This window comes from Erinaceus europaeus, chromosome 5 (assembly GCF_950295315.1).
Source record: "Erinaceus europaeus chromosome 5, mEriEur2.1, whole genome shotgun sequence".
NCBI classification, from domain to species: Eukaryota; Metazoa; Chordata; class Mammalia; order Eulipotyphla; family Erinaceidae; genus Erinaceus; species Erinaceus europaeus.
In genome coordinates, this window is record NC_080166.1 from 46,558,768 (window position 1) to 46,583,673 (window position 24,906).

Below are 24,906 nucleotides of genomic sequence, written 5' to 3' on the forward strand. Positions count from 1 at the left end.
TTCTGAACTTCCATCTGGTTCTGTTGAAGAACATCTTCTAGTAATTACCTCAGAAAAGGTGTCTTGGATGTAAGATTTTGAGTCTTTGCTTATTTCAAAGTGACTTTATGTTGTCTTCATCTGTGGTTAATAGTTTAGTTGCATTTGGAATTCTTTCAAAAAAAAAAAAGTCTTTGCACACATGCACCCTCTGCAGTGAGCCGTCTCTCTGACTTCTTGCCTGGGTTTGATCTTTGGCATCATGTATACCAGAATGGTGCTCTAAATTCTTTCTCTCTATTCCAGAGATAAACAGATTTTTTTCATTTCATAAAATAAAAGTCCTTCTTCCATGTTCTGTCGGAAGTATGGAAGAGAGAAAGCAACAAACACTCCAGAGGACTGTAGGGAAGGAGTACCATCTTGATAGATTCATGTTTTTTTTCTCTCTTTCCACCAGAACAAAAACTCTGTGAGAGAGCTAGAACTTATTTTTGTTCATAATTGTGTCCCTACCGCCTAGAACAGTGCCCATCATGTAACAGACTCTCAAAAAACATACTTGGTAAATGAATAAATCAAGTCAATTACAACCCTCAGAGGATATGTCTAAGAGTCCAGGTTCCAAAATCAGTTGAATGAATTTGTTACTTAACTGTGTTTAGTCTTCGTTTGTCATCTTTAAAGTAGTAAGTAGGACTTACTTCAGACAGTTATTAAGATGGAATGAAAATAAATTTTACAAAAGACCTGACACATAAAATCTCTGGATTGCCTTTTCAAAGTCTTTCTGTTCTTGAAATTAAAGATTTTATTTACTGGACCTCTGACTCTTCCCCACCAAGCGCCTGAGTTTCTTGTCTGGGACCTTTCGACATCCTTCTTCCCATAGTCCAGTGTGAGATGACTTTAATGCTTGCTAAACCCTTCCTCTGCAGAATTTACAACTCCACTTCCTACAGTCCCTTCTCATGCTCTCTTTTTTACCACAACAAAGACCAATTTAGTATCATATTGTCAATTTTCCTGGTAAGGTAATTCATGCTCACAGATCAGAATTTGTTAAATAGCATATTATGTTATTACTATTAATATTTGCATTTGAAGTAGCAGATTGTTATCCTTAAAATTAGAAATGGTAAAGATAACATGTAGAGACCAATGGCTGCTTTTGTTGTTGCTTTTGCATTCCTTAGTTCATTTCGTGTAGGTGGCTCCAGTTCATCTGTAAGTTAAAGCAGTTCTAATTATGTTTTGTCTTTCTTTTCAATCATGTGGTACTTAACACAAATTTTGCTAAACAGAGGAATAGAAGTTTACATTCAAAGGGATTATCTGGATCAGAGTTTTTCAGGTCTTTCTTCTTTTCTCTTTCTTTCTTTCTTTCTTTCTTTCTTCCTCTTCTTCTTCTTCTTCTTTTTTTGGTCTTATTAAAGTAGCAAAGCTTTTTCCCCTGAAGGAAATGTTTTGTGGACACTTAATATGTAGATTAATAAAAAGCACAGTTGATTCTAAACCCAGGAATCCCTTTCTTTGTTGTCTGGGTCAGTTCCCTGAGGGTACTTTCATGGAACCCTCAGGGTTTCCCAGAGTGCTTTTTTTAAAACCACTAATTTATACCAACCCTTTCATTTTTTCCAGCTGAGGAAATACACCCAGGGAATTCATGTTTTATCCAGTGTTACAGGGTAAATTAGTTGGATTAGGAGTAGTCTTTACCTATACTATGCTTTGGAAAATACTGTTAGACATGAATGGAAGTTATTATTTCTGATGCAGATAACTTTTATTATCTCCAATCTTTTAATCAGAAAACTTACTTTGTCTGCATATTACATGTGAGATATGTTCTATGACTGTAATTGATAAAGATATAAGGAGCAGAGCCTTCTCCCTTAAGAAAGGAAATAGTGTATTTGGGAAGATAAAACACACAGTTGAAAAGTTATACCAAATTAAATATAGCTTCAAGACTTGAGATGCTGCAAAACAGTGTGGAATTAATTAAAAGTAAGTGATGCCAATAATGAACTCCACTGAAGCTCAGAGATGGGTGAAGTTATTCCAGGGGGATTAGAGGGAAGTTATAAAAGGCACTGTGATTAATCTGAAAATGACTTGGCTTAAGTAATAGGCTTAAGGCAATAAGTGAAGAGCAGAGCTTTGCTTGTATTCTAGCACCATTATTTACCTTTGTAAAATACTAGGTGGGCTCTTAATCTCTGAGCCTTTTAATTCATCTGCAAAATGGAGATAGAGATGGTTGTGCTGGATATATATTAATAAAGGACATGTATTGGACTACAAGCTGTAAAATATCAGCAGATTTTATTTAAAAGTTTTATTTCCCCTTTATATTAGAGTTTACATTGGACAATTTTTCATGAAGCTATTCAGGGATGCAGGTTCTCTTTCTCTTTCTTTTGTCTATTGTAATGGTTTCACTGCATTAGGCCAACTTTTTTATATAGAAGAAGAAGAGAAACAGAGGGAGAGAGGAAGAGACACTACAGCACCAAAGCTTCCCCCAGTGTGGTGAGTTGGGGTCATACTGGTAACTAGGCCATGCACATGACAAAGCAGGCACCACCCCAAGTGAGTTATCTAACCTGCCCAGGTTCCTTCTCTTTTTCTTTCTGTTTTCCCTTTTTTTTTTTTAGTTTCTCCTCCTCTCCCCACTATCCTTCCTTCTTTCTACCAGGGTTATTGCTGGGGCTTTGTGCCTGCATTACAGCTACAAATCCAACACTTCTGCAGTCGTTTTTCTTTTTAATTTTTAAAAATTTTATTAGTGATTTAATATTGATTTACAAAATTATGAGCTAATGGGGTTATAATTCCACACTGTTCCCACCACCAGAGTCCTGTGTCCCCATTCCCTCCACTGAAAATTGTAGTAGTTCTCCCAAGGTCACAGATATGTGTTGACTATTCTATATCTATCTATCTATCTATCTATCTATCTATCTATCTATCTATCTATCTATCTATCTAAATTGCCCATTTATTCTATGGTCCTGCCTTCTCTTCCTTTCTAAGTCACACCTCCTTCCTCTTGCTACTTCCAAATGTCCTTCCTTTTTTCCTCTTCTTTCTCCAGGTCCTGATGGAATTGGGATTCAGAGCCCTCTGAGCATTTTACCCTAACAACTCTCCCCCTCTGGGGGTATGGACCAAAATTCTTTTGGGGGTGCAAAAGGTGTGAGTTCTGGCTTTTGTAATTACTTTTCCGCAACTCCCCTAGGCAAGTGACCTCAGCAATGAGTCCTGGAATCTCACCTCTCCAGAATTCTACCCTACTAGGGAAAGATAGAAACAGGCTGAGGGTATGGATTGGCCTGCCAATGCCCATTCCTTTCTTTTTTATTAGATGGGAGAGAGAAAAATTGAGAGAGAAGGGGGAGACAGGAAGAAAGAAGGAAAGAAAGAAGAAAGTAGAGAAAAAAAGAAAGAAAGAAAGAGAGAAAGAAAGAAAGAAGTCTGTAGATCTGCTTTACTACTCCTGAAACTCTCTCTCCTGCAGGTGGAGAGCAGGCATTTGAACCCGGGTCTTTGCTCATGGTAATAGGTATCATCGACCTATGTCCAAAGGGTGTATTATCTTCTTGCCCTTTTGATTTCCACCCTTCTATCTCTTTGAAGTTTTCTCCATCCAGTTAAGGTGGAGAAGAAGAATGCAGAATTCTACTAAGGAGGCTTTCCCACTCTACTAGAAAAGTGATAATTGACTTTCGTCTACTTTCTTTTAGCCAAAATTCAGTGACAAAGCTCTACCTAAATACAGAGGATATAGTTAAGTTGTGTTAACTGGAAAGGACATGTATCTTAGTAAACAGATAGAAGTCTCTGCTACCTTGCAGAATAGAAGAAATAATGTATGTGCATAACATGTAGAAGCATTGAAACTTCCTTAAAAATGTTTTTCAAAATGTGGCCTTGAGTAATGAACTCACACATACAACATACTTCCATAGTGGGGCTTCCCTCGCCACTTTTTTCATTCTTTATTTGAAAGAGGAAGGACCACAGTACCGCCCTGTCATCCAAGGAGCTCCACCTGGTGCTGTCCATGGTGCTCCAGTGTGGTGCCACAGCTTAAATACAAGGTCTTATGCATGGCTAGGCAGATGTCCAAAGGGTGTATTATCTTCTTGCCCTTTTGAATATCCTTTTAAAAGGAGCGACTTTTTTTTTCTAACTGCTACTATGGTTATTGCTGAGGCTTGGTGCCTGCACAATGAATCCACCTCTCCTGGTGGACATTCTCTTTCCCTCCCATCCATCCTTCCTCCCTTCCTGCCTTCCATCCCCCTTCCTCCCTTCTTCCCTTCTTTGTTGTCTCCCTTGCTCTTTCTTTCCTTTCTCTTCTTTTTTCCCCCTTCCTTTTTCATAGATACAGAAATTGAGAGGGAAGGGGAAGATAGAGAATGAGAGAAAAGAGAGGAACCTGCAGTGTTGTTTCACCACTTGTGAAGCTCCTCTCCCAGTCTAGGGGCTTGAACCTGGGTCTTTGCATGTAGTAATATGTATACTGTACTGGTTGCACCAGTGCCTTGCTCCAGAAGAGGAAATTTTGCATATTTTGTGGTGTGCAGAAAATTCACTAAATTTTTGTCTACATTCTTTTAAACTTCATTTTGGGAGAGATACCAATTCATACTTGATTCTGGATAATAATGATAACCTTGAAGATGAAGCTTCTTGGTAAATTTTTGTTTCTTTTTCTTTTAGCATGGTGTTATTGCTACAGAAGATGAAGAATATTTTATTGAACCATTAAAGAATACCACAGAGGATTCTAAACATTTTAGCTATGAAAATGGTCATCCTCATGTTATTTACAAAAAATCTACCCTTCAGCAACGGCATTTGTATGATCACTCTCACTGTGGGGTTTCAGGTGAGTGAGTGTGTGACTTAGAGAAAATATCCTGTACTGACATTTTATTTTTTTTCCCTGGTGCATAGGTAGGAATTTGAGTAGATAGAAATCGGAAAGACTAGATTGATAATACCTATAGTTTTCCTCAAATATTGTCATGCTCAATAGTGCTAACTCAATTTGGAAGGTCTTTGTGAAATCCTTAAAATTAAGTCTGTGTAGTACATTAGGCCACAGCACTTGCATGCTTGAAATCTCAGATTTGACCTCTGGCACAACCATATGCCAGAGCTGGACTGTGTTCTGACCTCTCTTCTGCTCATATAAAAGTAAATAAAAACAAAATTTAAAAATTTGTAACAAAATCTGGCTCTATGTAACTAAAATGATTCAAATATCTAGCTGTTTATTGTGATAATAATTTTCCCCATAATATGACATTCTTCATGATCATTTTCTTTTGGAAAGATGTTTGAAGATTTCAACACATTTTGAAAGATATCTCAGGGCCAGGTGGTGGCACATCTGGTTGAGTAATGCATGTGACAATGCACAAGGACCTCTTGCTTCTTGTCCCCATCTACAGGGGGAAATCTTTGCAAGTGATGAAGCTGGGCTGCAGCATCTGTCTGTCTCTCTCCCTCTCTGTCTTCCCATTCCTCTCAATTTCTAACTGTTTGTTTCCAATAAATAAATAAACAAATTTAATGACAAAAGTAAAACAACAACAACAAAAGGAAGACATCTCAATCCTTTGATCCTTAATTTTTTTTTTTTTTTTTCTTACCAGAGCACTGCTCAGTTCTAGTTTAAGATGTTGCTGGGTTTTGAATTTGGGATCTGGGAGCCTCAGGCACTAAAGTCTTTTTGCATAATCATTGTATTATCCTATCTCTCCAGTACTGATACTCAAATTACTCTTGCCCTAAAGTCCTTTACTTTTTTTTTTTTAAATTTCTTTGTTGGGGGATTAATGTTTTACATTCCACAGTAAATACAATAGATTGTACACAACATTTCTCTGTTTTCCACATAACAATGCAACCCCCACTAGGCCTTCCTTTTTGGACCTGTATTCTCCCCACCCCCCCCATCCCAGAGTCTTTTACTTTGGTGCAATACACCAACTCTAGTTCAGGTTCTACATGTGTTTTCTTTTCTGATCTTGTTTTTCAACTTCTGCCTGAGAGTGAGATCATCCCACATTCATCCTTCTGTTTCTAACTTATTTCACTTAACATGATTTCTTCAAGCTCCATCCAAGATCGGCTGAAAACAGTGAAGTCACCATTTTTTTTATAGCTGAGTAGCATTCTACTGTGTAGATATATCACAACTTGCTCAGTGACTCATCTATTGTTGGACACCTGGGTTGCTTCCAGGTTTTGGCTATGACAAATTGTGCTGCTAAGAACATATGTGTACACAGATGTTTTTGGATGGGTGTGTTGGGTTCCTTAGGATATATCCCCAGGAGAGGAATTGTAGGATCATAGGGTAGGTCCATTTCTAGCCTTCTGAGAGTTCTCCAGACTGCTCTCCAAAGAGGTTGGACCAACTTACATTCCCACCAATAGTACAGGAGGGTTCCTTTGACCCCACAACCTCATTTGTTGCTGCTACTTTTTCTGATGTATGGCATTTTCACATGAGTGAAATGGTATTTCATTGTTGTCTTTATTTGCATTTCTCTGACAATTAGAGACTTGGAGCATTTTTTCATGTGTTTCTGGGCCTTTTGGATCTCTTCTGTGGTGAATATTCTGTCCATGTCCTTTCCCTATTTTTGGATGGGGTCAATTGTTTTCTTGCTGTTGAGTTTGGCAAGCTCTTTATGTATTTTGGTTATCAGCCATTTGTCTGATGTATGGCATGTAAAGATCTTCTCCCATTCTGTGAGGGGTTTCTTGGTTTGGGTACTGGTTTCTTTTGCTGTGCAGAAGCTTTTTAATTTGATGTAGTCCCATAGATTTATGCTTGCCTTAGTCTTCTCTGTAATTGGGCTCATTTCATTGAAGATGTCTTTAAAATTTATGCAGAAAAGAGTTCTGCCAATATTTTTCTCTAAGTATCTGATATTTTGTGGCGTAACATCCAAGTCCTTGATCCACTTGGGATTTACTTTTGTGTTTGGTGAAATATAGTGGTTCAGTTTCATTCTTCTGCATGTTTCAACCCATTTTTTCCAACACCATTTGTTGAAGAGACTCTGCTTTTGCCAAAGGTCTGGGCACCTTTTTCAAGGATTAGATGTCCATAGGTATGGGGGCTTACTTCTGGGCTCTCAATTCTATTCCACTGGTCAGTGTGTCTATTCATGTTCCAGTACCGAGCAGTTTTGATGACAATGGCCCTATAATATAATTTGAGACCTGGGAGTGTGATGTCTCCAGTTCTGTTCTTTCTTCTCAAGATTGTTTTGGTGATTCTAGGTCTTTTCTGGTTCCAGATAAACATTTGTAGCATTTTTTGTATTCTCCTAAAAAATGTGCTTGGGATCTTGATGGGGATAGCATTAAATGTGTAGATGGCTCTGGGTAGTATATTCATTTTGATGATGTTAATTCTTCCAACCCATGAACATGGAGTATCTTTCCACTTCTTTGTGTCTTTTTCAATTTCTGAGTAATGACTCATAATTTTCAGTATACAAGCCTTTCTCTTCTTTGGTTAGGTTTATTCCTAGATATTTTATTGTTTTTGTTGCTATAGTAAAAGGAATTGATTTCTGGATTTCAACTTCTTCTACCTTAGTGTTTGCATAGAGGAATGCCACTGACTTTTGAATGTTAATTTTATAGCCTGACACCTTACTGTATTGCCTGATGATTTCTAAAGCTTCTCGCTGGATTCTTTAGGTTTTTCTTTATTTTATTTTTGCCTTATTTATTTATTTTAAATACAGAATTACACTTTGACAGGGGTTTGAATCCTCACCATTCCCACCACCAGAGTCCTGAATCTTCACTCTCCCAACTGCAATCCACCACATTTCCCCTAAAGTTGTAGACATGGGACAACCATCTTCTCTACAACTATCTGTCCACATTTGTACAAAGTTACCCCTTCTTTTCCTGATTCAATCCTCTCTTTCCCTCTAAACCACTCATGACATCAAAGCTACCTCCATATGTCCCTCTCCTTTTCCTTCTCTCTCTCTGTGTGCTGATGGTTTGTCTATGTACACTATCATGTCATCTGCAAATAGGGAGAGTTTGACTTCTTCTCTTCCAATCTGTATCCCTTTAATTCCTTGCTCCTGCCTGATTGCTATGGCAAGAACTTCCAACACTATGTTGAATAGTAATCGTGATAATGGGCAGCCCTGCATAGTACCTGATCTGAGGGTTTTTCACCATTGAGTATGATGTTGGCTGTAGGACTGCTATGTATAGACTTCACTATCTTGAGGAATTTTCCATCTATTCCCATTTTTTGTAGTGTTTTGATCAAAAAGGGATATTGTATTTTATCAAAGGCTTTCTATGCATCTATTGATATGACCATGTGGTTTTTGGTCTTGCTTCTTTGATGTGGTAGATCACATTGATTGATTTACATATATTAAACCAACTTTGCATCCCTGGATAAAGCCCACTTGGTCATGATGAACAATTTTTTTTTTTGAAGAGGAAACACAAATCTTTATTTGCACTGGCACCTCAGAGTTGGGTGCGAGAGAAACAGGTTGGGCTACATGGAGGTAGCGAAAATGGCCGCCTCACGCAGTAACCTTTCCTGCGTCTAAACACTGAAGTGAAGCACTGGCAAGAGAGAGAGGTGCGGAAGAAGAAGGGCTTTTATGGGAGCAGCCCTCGTGAGAATGGGAAGGGGGAGGAGTAGCCATAGCACTCCAAGACAGGATAACAACTCTTGTTCGTGAGAATGGAAGGGGGAGTAGCAACCAGAGTACCGCAACCATTGCGGGGCGGGGGGGGGGGGGGGAATAGACAATGCCCTGAGGGCACAACATGGTGGAACAGGTGCTCTGAGAATGTCCCAACTCTCACGGGAACTAGCAATAGCCTGAGGGGACAACATGGCAGATGTGACTGCATCTGCACAATATCCCAGCATCTCCCCCTTTTCTTTTATCTAATGGCCAGGGCAACAGTCTGTAAAGTCTATGAACTACTCAGGGTCAGTCTATGAAAAACCAGCAATGTGAAGGGAAGGAAGCTGCTATAAAATTGATGAACAATTTTTTTAAATATACTGCTGTATCTGGTTGGCTAGAAGTTTGTTCAATATTTTAGCATCTATGTTTATCAGAGATAATGGCCTGTAGTTTTCTCTTTTGATTGTGTCTCTGTCTGCTTTTGGTATCAGAGTGATGTTACCTTCATAGAAGCTGGAAGGGAGTATTCTTATTGAGTTAGGTGGCTTTCCTGTAGACAGCATATTGTTGAGTTGTGTTTTCTGATCCATCTTCCTACTCTGTGCCTTTTAATAGGTGAATTCAGGCCATTGACATTTATTGATATCATATATTGAAGATATTTTAACGCCATTATTTTAGATTTTTAGAATGTTCTGATATATGACATATTTATGGTGGTCTGTTTATAGGAGACCTTTAAGAACTTCTTTCAGGGAAGGCTTGGTGATAGTTGATTCTTTCAACTGTTGATTGTCTGAGGTTTTTATGCCTCCATCTAGTCTGAATGACCCCCTAGCAGGATACAATAGTCTTGGTTGAAAGCCTTTCTCACTGAGCACTTGATAGATATCTTGCCATTCTCTTCTGGCCTGTAGTTTTATGTGGAGAAGTCTGCTGCTAATCTTATGGGTTTTTCTCTGTAGGTGACTTTTTTTTTTTTTTTTTTTGCTTGCAGCCTTTAGGATCTTTTCTTTATCCTTATTCCTTTCCATTCTAAATATGATGTGTCTTGGTGTCTTTAATTCTGGGTTAATTCTGTTTGGAACCTTCTGGGCTTCTTGAACCTTTATATCTTTTATGTTGTCTAGACTAGAGAAGTTCTCAGCTATTATGTCTTGAAAAATGCTTTCTTCCTTTCCCTCTCTTTCTTCCTCTGGTAAGTCAATAATGCATATGTTATTTCTTTTGAAGTCATCCCATATGTCTTTGTTGTTGTTTTCAGTATCTCTTGATCTCTTTTTGAGATCTCTCACTTCATTAAAAAATTTTTTTTCTTTTATTTTCCCTTTTATTGCACTTGATGTTTTTCATTATTGTAGTTATTATTGTTATTATTGATGTCGTCGTCATAAGGACAGAGAGGTATGGAGAGAGGAGGGGAAGACAGAGAAGAGCAGAGAAAGATAGATACCAGCAGGCCTGCTTTACCACCTGTGACGTGATTCCCCTGCAGGTGGGGAGCTGGGGGCTCAAACCAGAATCCTTATGCCTGTCCTTGTGCTTTGTGCCACATGTGCTTAACCTGCTGTGCTTAACCACCTGACTCCCTCTTACTTCCTTTTTAGATGTCTCTAATTCATCCTCGATCTTGCTAATTCTGTCTCTGACCTCATTTATTCTATTCTTTCTCCCCTGTATTGTTTTCTGTAGTTCATCTGTTTTATTACCCTGTTCTGATACTGTTTTAGCTTGTTCTGCTAGTTGTGTTCTTAGCTCAGCTTTTTCAGCTTCCAGCTCTCTAATAACCTTGAGATAATTAGTGTTTTCTTCCAGACTCTCATTTATTGTTTCTGCATTTCTGATGACAATCCTTTCAAACTCTTTGCTCACTCCTGTTACTATTTCCTTAACAAGTATTTGGGTGTTAATGTCACTATTTTGTGGTTCATCCTTCAGGGGGCTTTTAGCTGGACTCTTTTCCTGGTTCATTTCTCTAAAATTTTTTCTTATTGGTTTAACCATTCTATATAGTATGTTATGAGGTCTCTTTCTCAGTTCTTTTCAAATTACTGATCACTCTTGCCTGGATTGACCTGTATCTAAGTAAGGTACTTAAAGGGTTCACAGTTGTAGAAATTGATAGTTGTTTCAATATTATTTCAATCCTTGAGTTGGAGCACAGAGGCTGTTAAGAACTTCTTTTATTCATTTTCTTCCCTGTAGGCTATGGGAACCTGAGGGATTTTAAACTATAAATTTAAAATTTAGCTTAATCACTCACTCCTGACCAAGAGATAAAGCAGGGTGGGGAAGAGATAGCACAGTGGTTATGCAAAGAGACTCACACACCTAAGGATCCAAGCTCCAGGCTTAAATCAGCTTCTTTGCTCAGCCGGGCAGCACTGCTAGGCCCTGTGAGTTTCCAAACAAGTCCCGTTTATAGTCTGTAGGTTCTAAGGCAACTGTTCACCATGTTCTCATCAGGAGAACAGTGTGTAAAGGCTCCCACTATACAGCCCCACTGCTAGACCACCGAGGTGTAGTTCTTCTCCTGATTTTCCTGGTCAGTTCTCTGTTCCCTGATGTCAGCACGGGGCCTTCCTACTGCTACTCCAGCCTCTTCAGACTACTCAGTGTCTTCTGAAGATACTTTTGAAATAAAGCAACCTCACTTGAAACAAGTCCATTAAGTATTCCATTTCAGACTTAATAACATATCAATTATGGATCATCAGTCTTAACTTTAAGTAGTTAATAAGCAGCTACAGGATTTAGATATTTTGTAATGATTTGGCTATGCTGGATTAATTTAAATTTTAAAAGAAACTGAAGATCTTATCTCTGTCAATTTTTACTAATTCAGTCTGTGTGTATATATTTGTATATACTGTCTGGTAGATTTCATAAAGAATTTCCATTTTCTTTTTTAAAAAGAGTCTTTATTATTATCTCATTTATTGGGTAGAGACAACCAGAAATTGAGAGGGAAGGGGTGATAGAGATGGTGAGAGTCAGAGACACCTGCAGCATTGCTTCACCACTCACAAAGCTTTCCCGCTGCAGGTAGGAACCGGGGGCTCAAACCTGGGTCCTTGTGCACTGTAACATGTGTGTTCAACCAGGTGAGCCGCCACCTGGCCCTTATTATTATTATTATTATTTTGCCTCCAGGGTTATTGCTGGGGTTCTTTGCCTGCACCACAAATCCACTGCTCCTGGAGGCTATTTTTCCCCTTTGGTTGCCCTTGTTGTTTTACCATTATTGTGGTTATTATTGTTATTATTATTGATGTCATTGTTGTTGGATAGGACAGAGAGAAATGGATAGAGGAGGGGAGACAGAGAGGTGGAGAGAAAGATAGACACCTGCAGACCTGCTTCACCACTTGTGAAGCAACCTCCCTGCAGGTGGGGAGCAGGGGGCTAGAACCAGGATCCTTATGCTGGTCCTATTACTTTGCAACATGTGTGCTTAACACGCTGTGCTTTTCTTTTTAATTAATTTTTTTAATAAAAAATTTTAGATAAAGATAGTCATAAATTGAAAAAGAAGGGTATTGTAGGGAGGAAGAGAGATAGAGAGACACCTGCAACACTGCTTCACCACTTGCAAAGCTTCCCTCCTGCAGATGAGGACCATAGGCTCGAACTCTGGTACTTGCGCATTGTAAAATGTGTAATCAACCATTTTTTTCCCTTTTAAACCAGAGCACTGATCAGCTCTTGCTTATAATGGTGAGGGGAGTTGCATCTGTGCCTAAGGCATGAGAGTCTCTTTGTAACCACTATGTTATCTATCCCTGACCCATATTTTCAAGTATTTATTTTTAGCCATAAAAAGTATGGTCACTGTGCAAGGATTGCAGTTCAATCCCCTGGCTCCCCCACCTGAAAGGGGGATGCTTCACGGGCAGGTCTGCAGGTGTCTTTCTTTTTATTAATTTATTTTTATTTAAGAAAGGATAAATTAACAAATCCATAGGGTAAGAGGGGTACAACTCCACACAATTCCCACCACCCAATCTCCAAATCCCACCCCCTCCCCTGATAGCTTTCCCATTCTCTATTCCTCTGGGAGCATGGACCCAGGGTCATTGTGGGTTGCAGAAGGTAGAAGGTCTGGCTTCTGTAATTACTTCCCCGCTGAACATGGGCGTTGACTGGTCAGTCCATACTCCCAGTCTGCCTCTCTCTTTCCCTAGTAGGGTGGGTCTCTGGGGAAGCGGAGCTCCAGGACACATTGGTGGGGTCTTCAGTCTAGGGAAGCCTGGCCAGCATCCTGATGGCATCTGAAACCTGGTGACTGAAAAGAGAGTTAACATATAAAGCCAAACAAATTGTTGAGCAATCATGGACCCAAAGCTTGGAATAGTGGAGAGGAAGTGTTAGGGGGGTACTCACTGCAAACTCTAGTGTACTTCTGCTTTCAGGTATATATTTTTCAGTAGTTTATGGATACATGTGAACATATGCTCTCTCTCACAGAAACTGGTGTATATCTAGGTTTTGGGACTTTGTTAGAAAGTGAACCACCTGAAATGGAATTAGAGTATACTATGAAAGGAAAGGTCTCACCCGAGTAATGAAGCTGAAGGGTTGTCATTCCATACCTGAAGTCTCTGGACACACTCTGAGCTGAAGCATGTTGAGGTGGCAATCGTTGTGTTGGTTAGGTTGTGATCGGCAGATGCAATATTATTTGATATGGATTGGGAGAGGCATACGGGAAAGTGGGCCCTATCCAAAGGTTCCAGGACTGGGGGAAGTAGAGGCTCTATAGTGGAGATGTGAGGTTCCTGCTGTCTTAGGGTTCAAAAAGACAATGTTAATGTTATCATCACATTATTTGGTAATTGGGTTAACTTTGAAAAGTCCTTTTGTTAGGGTTTTCTGTACAGTACCCAGTATCTTGTATATAGCTGTGCTATTGGTTGCTTCTGATCTACTTGGTCTAGGCTTTTGAGAGAGTCAAATACACAGCCTATATATTAAAAAGACTCAGTCTGTGTTTTAAAAACTTTGAGACATACAATTAATTTTCACCCTCTCATATTAATTAACTAGTGATTTATATGACTACATTTTACTAGGAGTGTACATAAACACCATTCCCACCACCAAAAGACAGTGACCCATCCCTCCCACCCACTCCCAGCCCCCACTGTCCCAGGAAGCTGCATGTCTACCCCTCACCACAGGGTTTTTACTTTGGTGCCCTACTTACAATTTGGTCAGGTTCTGCTTTTAGTTTCCCTTTCAGATCTTCTTACTCAACTTCTGTTGATGAGTGGGATCATCCCATACTCATCTTTATCTTTCTGACTTAGCTCACTTAACAGTCGGCTTGGAAGGATCGTCAGTTTCCCCAATGAATGGATACTCGTGGTGCATCCCGTGAGTACCCATTCATTGGGGAAACTGACGATCCTTCCTAGCCGACTGAATCCACATGGATCCCAGTCACTTTCAAAGCCAGCAACAAGCAGCTCCTGACAGCTTTCAACCTGACGCTGTTGACTGGCTATGGAAGAAGGGCAAACACTAGAAGAAGAAGAAGCTCACTTAACATAATTCCTTCTAGCTCTGTCCCAGATGGGTCAGAGAAGGTGGGTTCATTGTTCTTGATAGCTGCATAGTATTCCATTGTGTATATATACCACAGCTTTCTCAGCCACTCATCTGGTGTTGGGCACCTGGGTTGCTTCCAGGTTTTAGCTATTATGAATTGTGCTGCTATGAACATAGGAGTACACACCTCTTTTTGGTTGGGTGTTGTGGAGTCCTTGGGGTATAAGCCTAGGAGAGGAATTACTGGATCATATGGAAGGTCCATGTCTATCTAGCCTTGTGAGAGTTTTCCAGACTGCTCTCCACAGAGGCTGTACCAATTTACATTCCCACCAGCAATGCAAAAGGGTTCCTCTGTCCCCACAGACTCTCCAGCATTTGTTGCTGCTGTCCTTTTTGATGTATGCCATTCTTACAGGAGTGAGGTGGTATCTTAGTATTGTCTTAATTTGCATTTCTCTGACACTCAGTGACCTAGAGCAGTTTTTCATATGTTTGTTAGCCTTTTGGATCTCCTCTGAGGTGAATGTTTTGTTCATATCCTCTGCCCATTTTTGGATGGGGTCATTTGCTTTTTTGGTGCTAAGTTTGCTGAGCTCTTTATATATTTTGGTGATTAGTTTCTTGTCTGATGTCTGGCATGTGAAGATCTTCTCCCATTCTGTGAGGGGTCTCTCTGTTTGTTTAATAGTTTCTTTGGATGTGCAGAAGCTTTTCAATTTGATGTAGTCCCATTGGTTTGTTTCTGTTTTAGTCTTCCTTGCAATTGGGTTTGATTCATCAAAGATGTCCTTAAGGTATAGGTGGGAAAGTGTTTTACCAATGTTTTCCTCTAAGTATTTGATTGTTTCTGGTCTGACATCCATGTCTTTGATCCATTTGGAGTTGATTTTTGTTTCTGGTGAGATAAAGTGGCTCAATTTCATTCTTCTGCATGTTACAACCCAGTTTTCCCAGCACTATTTATTGAAGAGAGCCTCCTTCTTCCATTTAATCCTTTGGGCCCCCTTATCAAAGAATAGATGTCCATAGTTGTGGGGATTTATTTCTGGGCTTTCAATTCTGTTCTACTGGTCTGTGTGCCTATTTTTGTTCCAGTACCATGCTGTTTTGATGATGATTGCTTTATTATATAGTTTCAGATCTGGGAGTGTGATGCCTCCATTTCTGTTTCTTTTCCTCAAGATGGTTTTGGCAATTCTAGGTGTTTTCAGGTTCCTGATAAATGATTGTAGTGTATGTTCTATTCTCTTAAAGAAGTTTGGTGGAACTTTGATGGGTATTGCATTAAATTTGTATATGGCTCTGGGGGGTGTCTATCTTTCTTTCTCTCACCCTCTTTGTCCTCCTCTCCTGTCTTGATTTCTCTCTGTCCTATCCAACAACAACGGCAATGGCAACAATAACAGTAACAACAACAACAAGGGCAAAAAAATGAGAAAAATAGCCTTCAGGAGCAGTGGATTCGTAGTGCAGACACCAAGCCCCACACATAACCAAAAAAAATGTATAATCATACTCAAGGGATTGGAGTCAGATGGAACTGATGCTGATATTACTAAAAATTTAAAAGCCAAGAAGTTGAAAATTTTTGTGATCCATGTACCTCAAACATTGCTCTCAGTCTCACTTTATCACTTATTTTATTTCAGATAGAGAGGGAGAAAGGAAAGAGAAACACAGAGAGGAAAGACACCACAGCACTAACTGTGGAGCTTCCTCTAGTGCTGGTGTCATGGTGCTCCTCTGTGGGCTTCAACACAGAGCCTTGCTCATGGTAAGGCATGTAATTGTCTTAGTGAATTATATTCCCGTCCAACTACACACACACACACACACACACACACACACACACACACACACACACACACACACCTCAAACGAGGGAGAGAGAAAACATAGCATAGAACTTCCTTCAATGAGGTAAAGGATAGCAGTGCCCTGAACTATTTTTCCAACTGAACTGTTTTGCTGGCCCAAGGTTATGCTATTTTTTTTTAATTTAAAGATTTTTTTTTTTATTTATTCATGAGAAAGGAGAGAAAGAACCAGACATCACTCTGGTACATGTGCTACCAGGGATCGAACTCAGGACCTCATGATAGAGAGTCCAATGCTTTAATCGCTGCGCCACCTTCTGGACCACCCAAGGTTGTGATCTTTATAAGAGCCTTCTTAGACCATTTAGAAAATTAAATCTCTAGTTTTATTTATTTATTTTCTCTTTTGTTGTTCTTGTTTAACATTGTTGTGGGTATTGATGTTGTTGTTGGATACAACAGAGAGAAATAGAGAGAGGAGGGAAGACAGAGAGGGAGAGAAAGACAGACACCTGCAGACCTGCTTCACCACTTGTAAAGTGACTCCCCTGCAGGTGGGGAGCCTTTGCCGGATGCTTACGCTGGTCCTTTCGCTTTGCTCCACGTGCGCTTAACCCGCTGAGCCACCGACTCCTTCTAGATGTTTTTATAAATAAATAACTTTAATTAACTAACTAATTAATTAGTAATATAGTACCAGAAAACAAACCCAGAGTTTTGTGACTACTACTGTGTAGTCTCCCTAGCCCAATTATTTTTAAAGTTTTATTTATTTATTTAGTTAGTTATTTTTACTGGAGCACTACTGAACTCTGGCTTATAGTGGTGGTGCTGGTCATTGATCCTGGGACTTTGAAGCCTCAGGCACAGAAGGCTTTTTGCATAGCCATTATGCTGTATCCTCAGTTCTTTCTGGTCATTGCTAAGGGTTCACTGGTCCTTTCATATTTTTTCAGATAGGAGAGGGAGGTGGAGAGGGAGAGAGGGAGGGAAAAGGGAAAAGAACGGGGGGGGGGGGGGGGGCGGAGAGAGAGAGAGAGAGAACAAACACAGCGCTGAAGGTACTCCTAATGTTGTAGTACTCACATGTGACATACCCCGGACTTGAACCTGGGTTGTACACATGGCAAAGCAGATCCCTTCCTAGGTGTATCTCTCTGGTTTCCCAATTTTTTTAACGTTCTGTGTTTTGGGACATATACAGATAAAAACATCACTTTACCATCTAGAAGTTCCTTTGATTCTGTCCACAGAGCTTCCATATGGTGCAGGAATCAAATTTAATGCCTCATGCAAAGTAAAACATGTGCTTTGCCCACTGCATTTACCCACTGAGCCATACCCTGGGCCTTCTAGAATTTTTTAAAAAATACTTATTTATTTATTCCCTTTTGTTGCCCTTGTTGTTTTTTATTTTTGTAGTTATTATTGATGTTATTGTTGTTGGATAGGACAGAGAGAAATGGAGAGAGGAGGGGAGACAGAGAGGGGGAGAGAAAGATAGACACCTGCAGACCTGCTTCACCACTTGTGAAGCGACTCCCCTGCAGGTGTGGAACCGGGGCTGGAACCGGGATCCTTACACCAGTCTCTGTGCTTTGCACCACCTGTGCTTAACCCGCTGTGCTATCGCCCGACTCCCCTCTAGAATTTTTTTTTAAATGTTAATATTCTAGGGTTGGAGAAGAAACTCATTGGTAGAATGCATATTTTGCATATGTGAGACTTGGGTTTGATCATTGGCATGACATAAAAAAAAAAAAGACAAAGTCTTCATTCTACATTTAAAAATATTCTGACATAATCATTCACTAGAATAATGTTATGTGAAAATACTTTTAAATTTATTTATTTTAATTAAATTTTTTAAAAAAAATTTTATTTATTTCTTTTTGTTGCCCCTTATTGTTGTAGTTATTGATGTTGTCGTTGTCAGATAGGACAGAGATAAATGGAGAGAGGAGGGGGAGACAAAAAGGGAGAGAGAAAGATAGACACCTGCAGACCTACTTCACCGCTTGTGAAACAACTCCTCTGCAGGTGGGGAGCTGGGGGCTCGAACCAGGATCCTTATGCCGTCCTTGTGCTTTGCGCCACCTGCGCTTAACCCGCTGAGCTACAGCCCAACTCCCAATTAAATATTTTTTTAATCTTTATTTATTTATTACATAGAGACAGCCAGCAATTGAGAGGGAAGGGGGTGAGAGGAAGGGAGAGAGGCAGAGAGAGACACCTGCAGCCCTGCTTCAGCACTAGCAAAGCTTTCCCCTTGCAGGTGGGGACTGGGGGCTTGAACCCTGGTCCTTGAGCGCTGTAACATGTGTGCTCAACCAGGCACACCACCACCTGGCCCAATACTTTTAAATTTAGTAGCTTCTTAGATTAACTTTGTTTGTAATTGAATATCATTGTTAATTTTTTCTCATAATATGATTATTTTGGAAAGAATTCTTTCTTATCCCCTTAAGTTATTTAGAAAGTCTTACTAAGTAAGAGACATTATGAGAAGCATGTCTACTTGTAAAGTCTATAAATAAACAAGTTTCAATAGTGAGCCTATCTGAATTACTGAATTGCTTTTATTGTAGACCTCATAAGAAGTGGCAGATCTTGGTGGCTGAATGACTCATCTGCTTTCCCTTCTTCACTGTCAACTAACGGCACATCTATCTACCACAGACAGAAGAGATCAGTAAGCACTGAGCGGTTTGTGGAGACATTAGTAGTGGCAGACAAAATGATGGTGGGCTACCACGGCCGTAAAGACATTGAACATTACATTTTGAGTGTGATGAATATTGTAAGTTTGACCCCTCTAAATAATATTTTTACTTAGTTGATTTTTATTTTGAGAAATTGGCTTCTACTGTGATATGATAATTTTAAGATTTTATTCATCTAAAATCAGAATTGATCTACTAATATTTCCAGTCAATCAATTTAAAGGTGACTTTAATGTTTATTCTGACATCATATAAACTTTGAGTGGGTTTTATTAAATTTATTTGAGGAGTTTATTACCCTTGAAGCATCGGCTTAAATGTTTCCATTACTTCTGTATTGTGTAGTTGATTTTTAGGCAAAAGTATTTCTTGAGGTAGATTTTTATAATTAACATCTTACTGCTAAGGCATGTTGAAGACAGAGCTTTAAGTGATATGGAATAAAAGAATAGGTCTTCATTTACACAATGTTCAAAAGTCACAGAAATTGCTGTATTTCCTTACAAAGCAAATAATAATAATAATATAACTCTACAATAATATAACTCAAATAATAATAACTATAACTTTTGTCTGACTTTGTATCTTTCCTTATTTTCTGGAGGTCAGGTTGCCAAACTTTACCGTGATTCCAGCCTAGGAAACGTTGTGAACATCATAGTGGCCCGCTTAATTGTTCTTACAGAAGACCAGGTAAGAAGGCACTAATTTGTAAGCTTAAAACTCTTAAACAGATTACAGAGGTTAACTGTTATAAAATGCCATATTTAAGTATTGTTCCTCTTAGCAAGTTATAGTTGTGATTAGATTCTAAGAATTTATATTATAAGCAAAGTTTATTTAGTTTATAAGGAATATCTTATGTTAATGCCAATAGATTTATGAGCGATATTTTAGTATAAAGATGAGCATTTTTACAGAGGATCTTATACTAGTGATTTTGGTTGGCTTTGTATGCTGAAAGTTACATATATTCTTATTAGCTTTAAAGCTGGAAATGGAATAAATGTTCAATAATACGCTAAATCAACTCTAGGTCAAATTTACAGAGATACAAAGTGGCAAGAGAGTTTTTTTTCCCCCTTAGAAACCACTGATTCTTAACATTGTTCCACTTTAGTCTTCAAAAGTTTTAATTACTGACCTGAGTAATTTGTTTGGAACCTTTCTGGTATGCATGTTGTATTGCAGCCAAACTTGGAGATAAATCATCATGCAGACAAGTCCCTCGATAGCTTCTGTAAATGGCAGAAATCCATTCTCTCCCACCAAAGTGATGGAAACACCATTCCAGAAAATGGGATTGCCCACCACGATAATGCGGTTCTTATTACTAGGTATGATTTGTTGCAAGTATTTTTCCTTTGATTGTTTTGCTTGATATTGTAATTTTATTTGATTCTTTTGGAAATTCTTATTCAGGTAATGAATTTGCAGAAAGTAGAATGGTAATTTATTATTCACCACTGAAAATTAACACATTATACTATTATTAATTAACATTCATTGAAAAAAAAAACATTGAGCCAAATAGAACAGTTTTAGAGTTATCTTAGAATTTAATGACTATCTTACCTTATAATACATTTTATTCTCAAAGTATAACTGGAAACATTCACTGTATATGCTTTGTTAATTGAAAAAAGAAAACTAAAAACAATATTTTAAAGTATGGCAAAATATACTTTAAAAGTAAAAAACAAGTCAACTCTGTTAGTTATAAAATATAATAATTATCCTTACCTATAAATTATCTTTACTTTCCCAGAAAGGAGATAAGTTGTTTCACACCTTGAGGAAATGCTTATTCAATATAAGCATTGTAACTTAAGAGATGTAAATATAAAGAATAAGATTTACAGCAGTGAATATTTCATAGTTTTTCTCAGGCAGAATCATTACTTGATGATAACCCAGTAAATTCATGTATTTCTTTATAGTTTAGCAAGACTTCATTCAGATCCCTTTGATGGCTAATGCTTAACAATGACTTTGTGAAGTACATGTTGCTGTTTTCTTTTCCTTTGTATGAAATGAGGAAACTGGTTCAACATACTTAGGTTTTTCAAGATTACTCAACTGAAAGTGAGGGAGTAATGTTCAAATGCTGATGATTCTGTCTGAGGTTATATTGCATATCTGTCTAACTACAATTGATTAGATGCACACTTGAGTCCTTCTGTGACTGTGAATCTCGATAGAGGTCCCAGGTTCAGTCCATGATGAACATAAACTAGAGCTGAGCATGACACTGGCTCTTTAAAAATCAAACCAAACCAAATCAAAACAATCAAACAAGACAAAAACAAAAAACCAAAATAAATAGAGAATAGTAAACGGGATGCAGAATGGAAGCCATAATTGGTCTTGGGTAAATGAAATGGCTTTTATTATCTTGATTATTTCTTTTAATCTCCATGTCAGAATTATTTAATATATAGTTGACTTATGTTGCTTCCAATGTCCTACATTAAACTTTGTGAAGAGAATGTGAGTAAGATGAGATCATAACCTTGAGTCTCAGTAGGATAAGGTGAATTCAGCCTTAATTTACTCCCTAGCTATGCTCTAAAACTTAAAAAAAAAAAAGTTGCACTTATTTAATTGACCAGAAAATTTTGTGTATGACATGCTTGCCAAGTAAAAACATTCTGTGCTTCTGTATTCATGTGTGTAGAGATGTCAGTTTGATAAATTCTACAATTCCTCATAGTATTGTAGTCTGGAATGATCGTCAAATGTACTTAAGGAGTTAAGAATAAACTTGGAACTGTACAAGTATATAAACCTTTGTGTAAATAATATATAGATATGATTAGTGTCAATGAAATTGCTAAACAAAAATATGTTTACATATGGTTAACAGAATGATCATATGTATTTACATTGGCTTCTGTATTCATATTTTCAAAGCCTTACTCTTACTCAAATGACAGTTCCTGGGCAGGCTGAGGATGTTTCACATCTTCATTATTGGATTTGCTTTAGATTTTTGAGTTTTGCAACAAATGACTAATAAAAGCACACAATTATAAGCATTCTAACAGTGAAGTACATCTGGGCAGTTAACTCCCCTTCCTTTGCATTGGCTGCACAGTTGACTAAATTCTTAGTGTGAATTAACCCAGATGTTTTTCTGATTTTTAGCAAAACTCTTCTTTCTTCTATGAGGTCTTATCTCAGATCATGTTAGATTAGTCATATAATGGAAGTTAGAAAATAACCTTAGCACAAATACCTTTTAAATTGTTAGTAAAATCTCCTTCAACCTATTTAAAAATCTACATTTCTCTTTTGTTAGAACTTCAGATTGACTATTTTATTTTTTTCACTTATCTTTTTTATTGATTTAATAATGATAAAAAAAAAAACCCATAGGATAAAAGGGTTACAATTCCACACAGTTCTCACTACCAGAGTTCCACATCCCATCCCCTCCATTGGACGCTTTCCTATTCTTACCCCTCTGGAAGTGTGGACCCAGGATTATTATGGGATGCAGAAGGTCTGGCTTCTGTAATTGCTTTTCTGCTGGACATGGGCATTGGCAGGTAGATCCATACTCCCAGCCTGTTTCTGTCTCTCCCTAGTGGAGCAAGGCTCTGGAGAGGTGGGGTTCCAGGGCACATTGGTGAAGTTGTCTAACCAGGGAAGTCAGGTTAGTATCATGGTAGCATCTGCAACTTAGTGGCTGAAAAGCATTAAGATATAAAGCAGAATAAATTGTTTAATAATCAGGAAAAAAAAAGGTAAGACCATAGCAGATGAGAATTGAGGTCTTCATGTTGGATAGATCTAGGAAATCTATTTTAGATATATTCCAAGGGGCCCATGACTTTACTAATTTTTGCCTGAGCCTGACAGCCAACATGTAGGTGGGGTAAAGGTATTGTCTGAGGAAATGGTGTTACAGTTGGAAGTAGGACTAGAAAGCTGGATCAGGGAAGAGAGTTGCTCCCCAATATGGGAAAAGTATATAAATACCATTAACTGTAAGTCCCATTGATCTGTTCTGGGGCCCATATTCAGCATAGGAGCCTGTGTAGCCTCTGCATCCTTGTAGTTCTGAGCAAGGAACATTCTAGGCTGCACCAAGTTCAGGACCAGTCTCCCTCAAGTGAGCAGAGTATGGTGACCCAACCTCCCTTTGGAGAGTGGGGCAGTCCCTACCACTGTTGTTTCACATTGAGGGCAAGGTCCTATAGAGACCCATGAAAGGGTCTATGATGCTGTTCCTGATGGAGATGACCAGCGATGGTAGAAAGGGACCCACTAGAAGTCTAAGCTCATCATGTATCTATTTGGGACTCCCAGGCTTCCCTGACTAGGGCCTTGGATGATGGGGTGACTTCATAGTGACCAAAAGAGCCATCATTAAAGTATGCTGGTCTCTCACCCTTATTCAGCTTTTGTTATCCTTACTTTAGCTTTGGGGTGATAGGGAAGTGAAATAGGAAGTAGGTGGGGAAGGTATCTAGGTCTAAGTAGAAACTATTGGTATTTAATAAAAAAAAAGTGTCTTTTAAAAAATTATTTATTTATTTTCCCTTTTGTTGCCTTTGTTCTTTTTCATTGTTGTTGTAATTATTATTGCTGTTTTGATGTTGTCGTTGTTGGATAGGACAGAGAGAAATGGAGAGAGGAGGGGAAGACAGAGAGGGGGAGAGAAAGACAGACACCTGCAGACCTGCTTCACCACCTGTGAAGCGACCCCTCTGTAGTTGGGGACCTGGGGGCTCAAACCAGTATCCTTACGCCTGTCTTTGCGCTTTGTGCCACTTGCACTTAACCTGCTGCGCTACCGCCCAACTCCCAAAAAGTGTCTTTTTTAGGTCTTTCTACTTGCTTGCTGCACTTGAGTCACTGCAAACTATTGTGCACTTTTACATTAATGTCTGTATTTCCCCTAACTTATGGATACATGTGCACATGTGCTCTATCTCATGGGTGCTGGTCTATATCTAGGTTCTGTGGCTTTGTTAGGAACTGTACCATGTGAAATGGAATTAAGGAGTCCTTGGAGCTAGGAAAATTCTCACCAGTGTAATGGAGCTGAAGGGTTGACATCCCACACCTAGAGTCTCTGGATACAATCTGAAGTGAAACATGTCGAGATGGTACTGGTTGCATTGATTTGGTTGAGATGAGCAGATGCTGTATCAAATGGTACGGATATAGAGAAGCATGCAGGAAAATGAGCCACGTCCCAGAGGTTCCAGGACTGGGAGAAATATGTGTTTATAGAGAATGGGGAAGCTTCTTAGAGTTTAAGGAGGCAATGGATAGCTATTGTTATAACCAAGTATTTGGGAACTTGGTTTACTTTGAAAAATCCCATTGTTAGGATTTGTTGTACCATACAAGACCTTACCAAGATTTATGTCATTTAATGCTATTTATAAATAACTGTCTTTTATACTAACAAGACCAGTTGCTTCTCTGGTCTCTCTGGTCAAAGATTATAGGTGATTTAATATATGAAGAAAGTTATTATTTGAAATGTATCAACAATTTAATCTCACTATTAAAATTCAATTCAATTAATTAGAGGTGTTTTTTTTTTTTTACTTTGGTGCAATACTCCAAACTCTTTTGCATTTCCCTTTCTTTTCTTTTTTTTTAATTTTTTAAATTTTTTTAATTTAAGAAAGGATTAATTAACAAAACCATAGGGTAGGAGGGGTACAACTCCACACAATTCCCACCACCCAATCTCCATATCCCACCCCCTCCCCAATAGCTTTCCCATTCTCTATCCCTCTGGGAGCATGCATTTCCCTTTTTGTTTTTCTTTCTTCACTTCTGTTTATGAATGGGATCATCCCATACTCATCTTTGTCTTTCTGACTTATCTCACTTAACATAGTTCCTTCTAGCTCCATCCAGGATGGGTCAAAGAAGGTGGCTTCGTTATTCTTAATAGCTGAATAATATTAACCAGAGCACTGATCAGCTCTGGCTTATGGTGCTGCGGGCATTGAACCAGAGACTTCAGAGGCTCATGAGACTGTCTTTCAGGCATGAGAGTTTCTTTGCATACCATTATGCTATCTACCCCCTGACTTTTCTAAATGGGAAGATTATCATCTTTAGTATTCATTTATTTATTCATTT

The 24,906-nt window shown here is 38.6% G+C and overlaps 1 protein-coding gene across 3 annotated transcripts in view; it reads left to right on the top strand.

Moving 5' to 3' along the window:
* Positions 1–24,906, top strand: part of ADAMTS6 (ADAM metallopeptidase with thrombospondin type 1 motif 6) — a 313,675-nt gene that overhangs the window by 23,343 nt on the left and 265,426 nt on the right. For all 3 annotated transcript variants that reach the window (XR_009549950.1, XR_009549949.1, XM_060191274.1), the window contains exons 4-7: positions 4,711–4,879; positions 18,658–18,869; positions 19,402–19,485; positions 19,984–20,129. Coding sequence is in view for 1 of the 3 variants with exons in the window: in XM_060191274.1 (XP_060047257.1) it covers positions 4,711–4,879; positions 18,658–18,869; positions 19,402–19,485; positions 19,984–20,129 (611 nt within the window). In the remaining 2 variants the exon portion in view is untranslated. The remainder of the gene's footprint in view (positions 1–4,710; positions 4,880–18,657; positions 18,870–19,401; positions 19,486–19,983; positions 20,130–24,906) is intronic.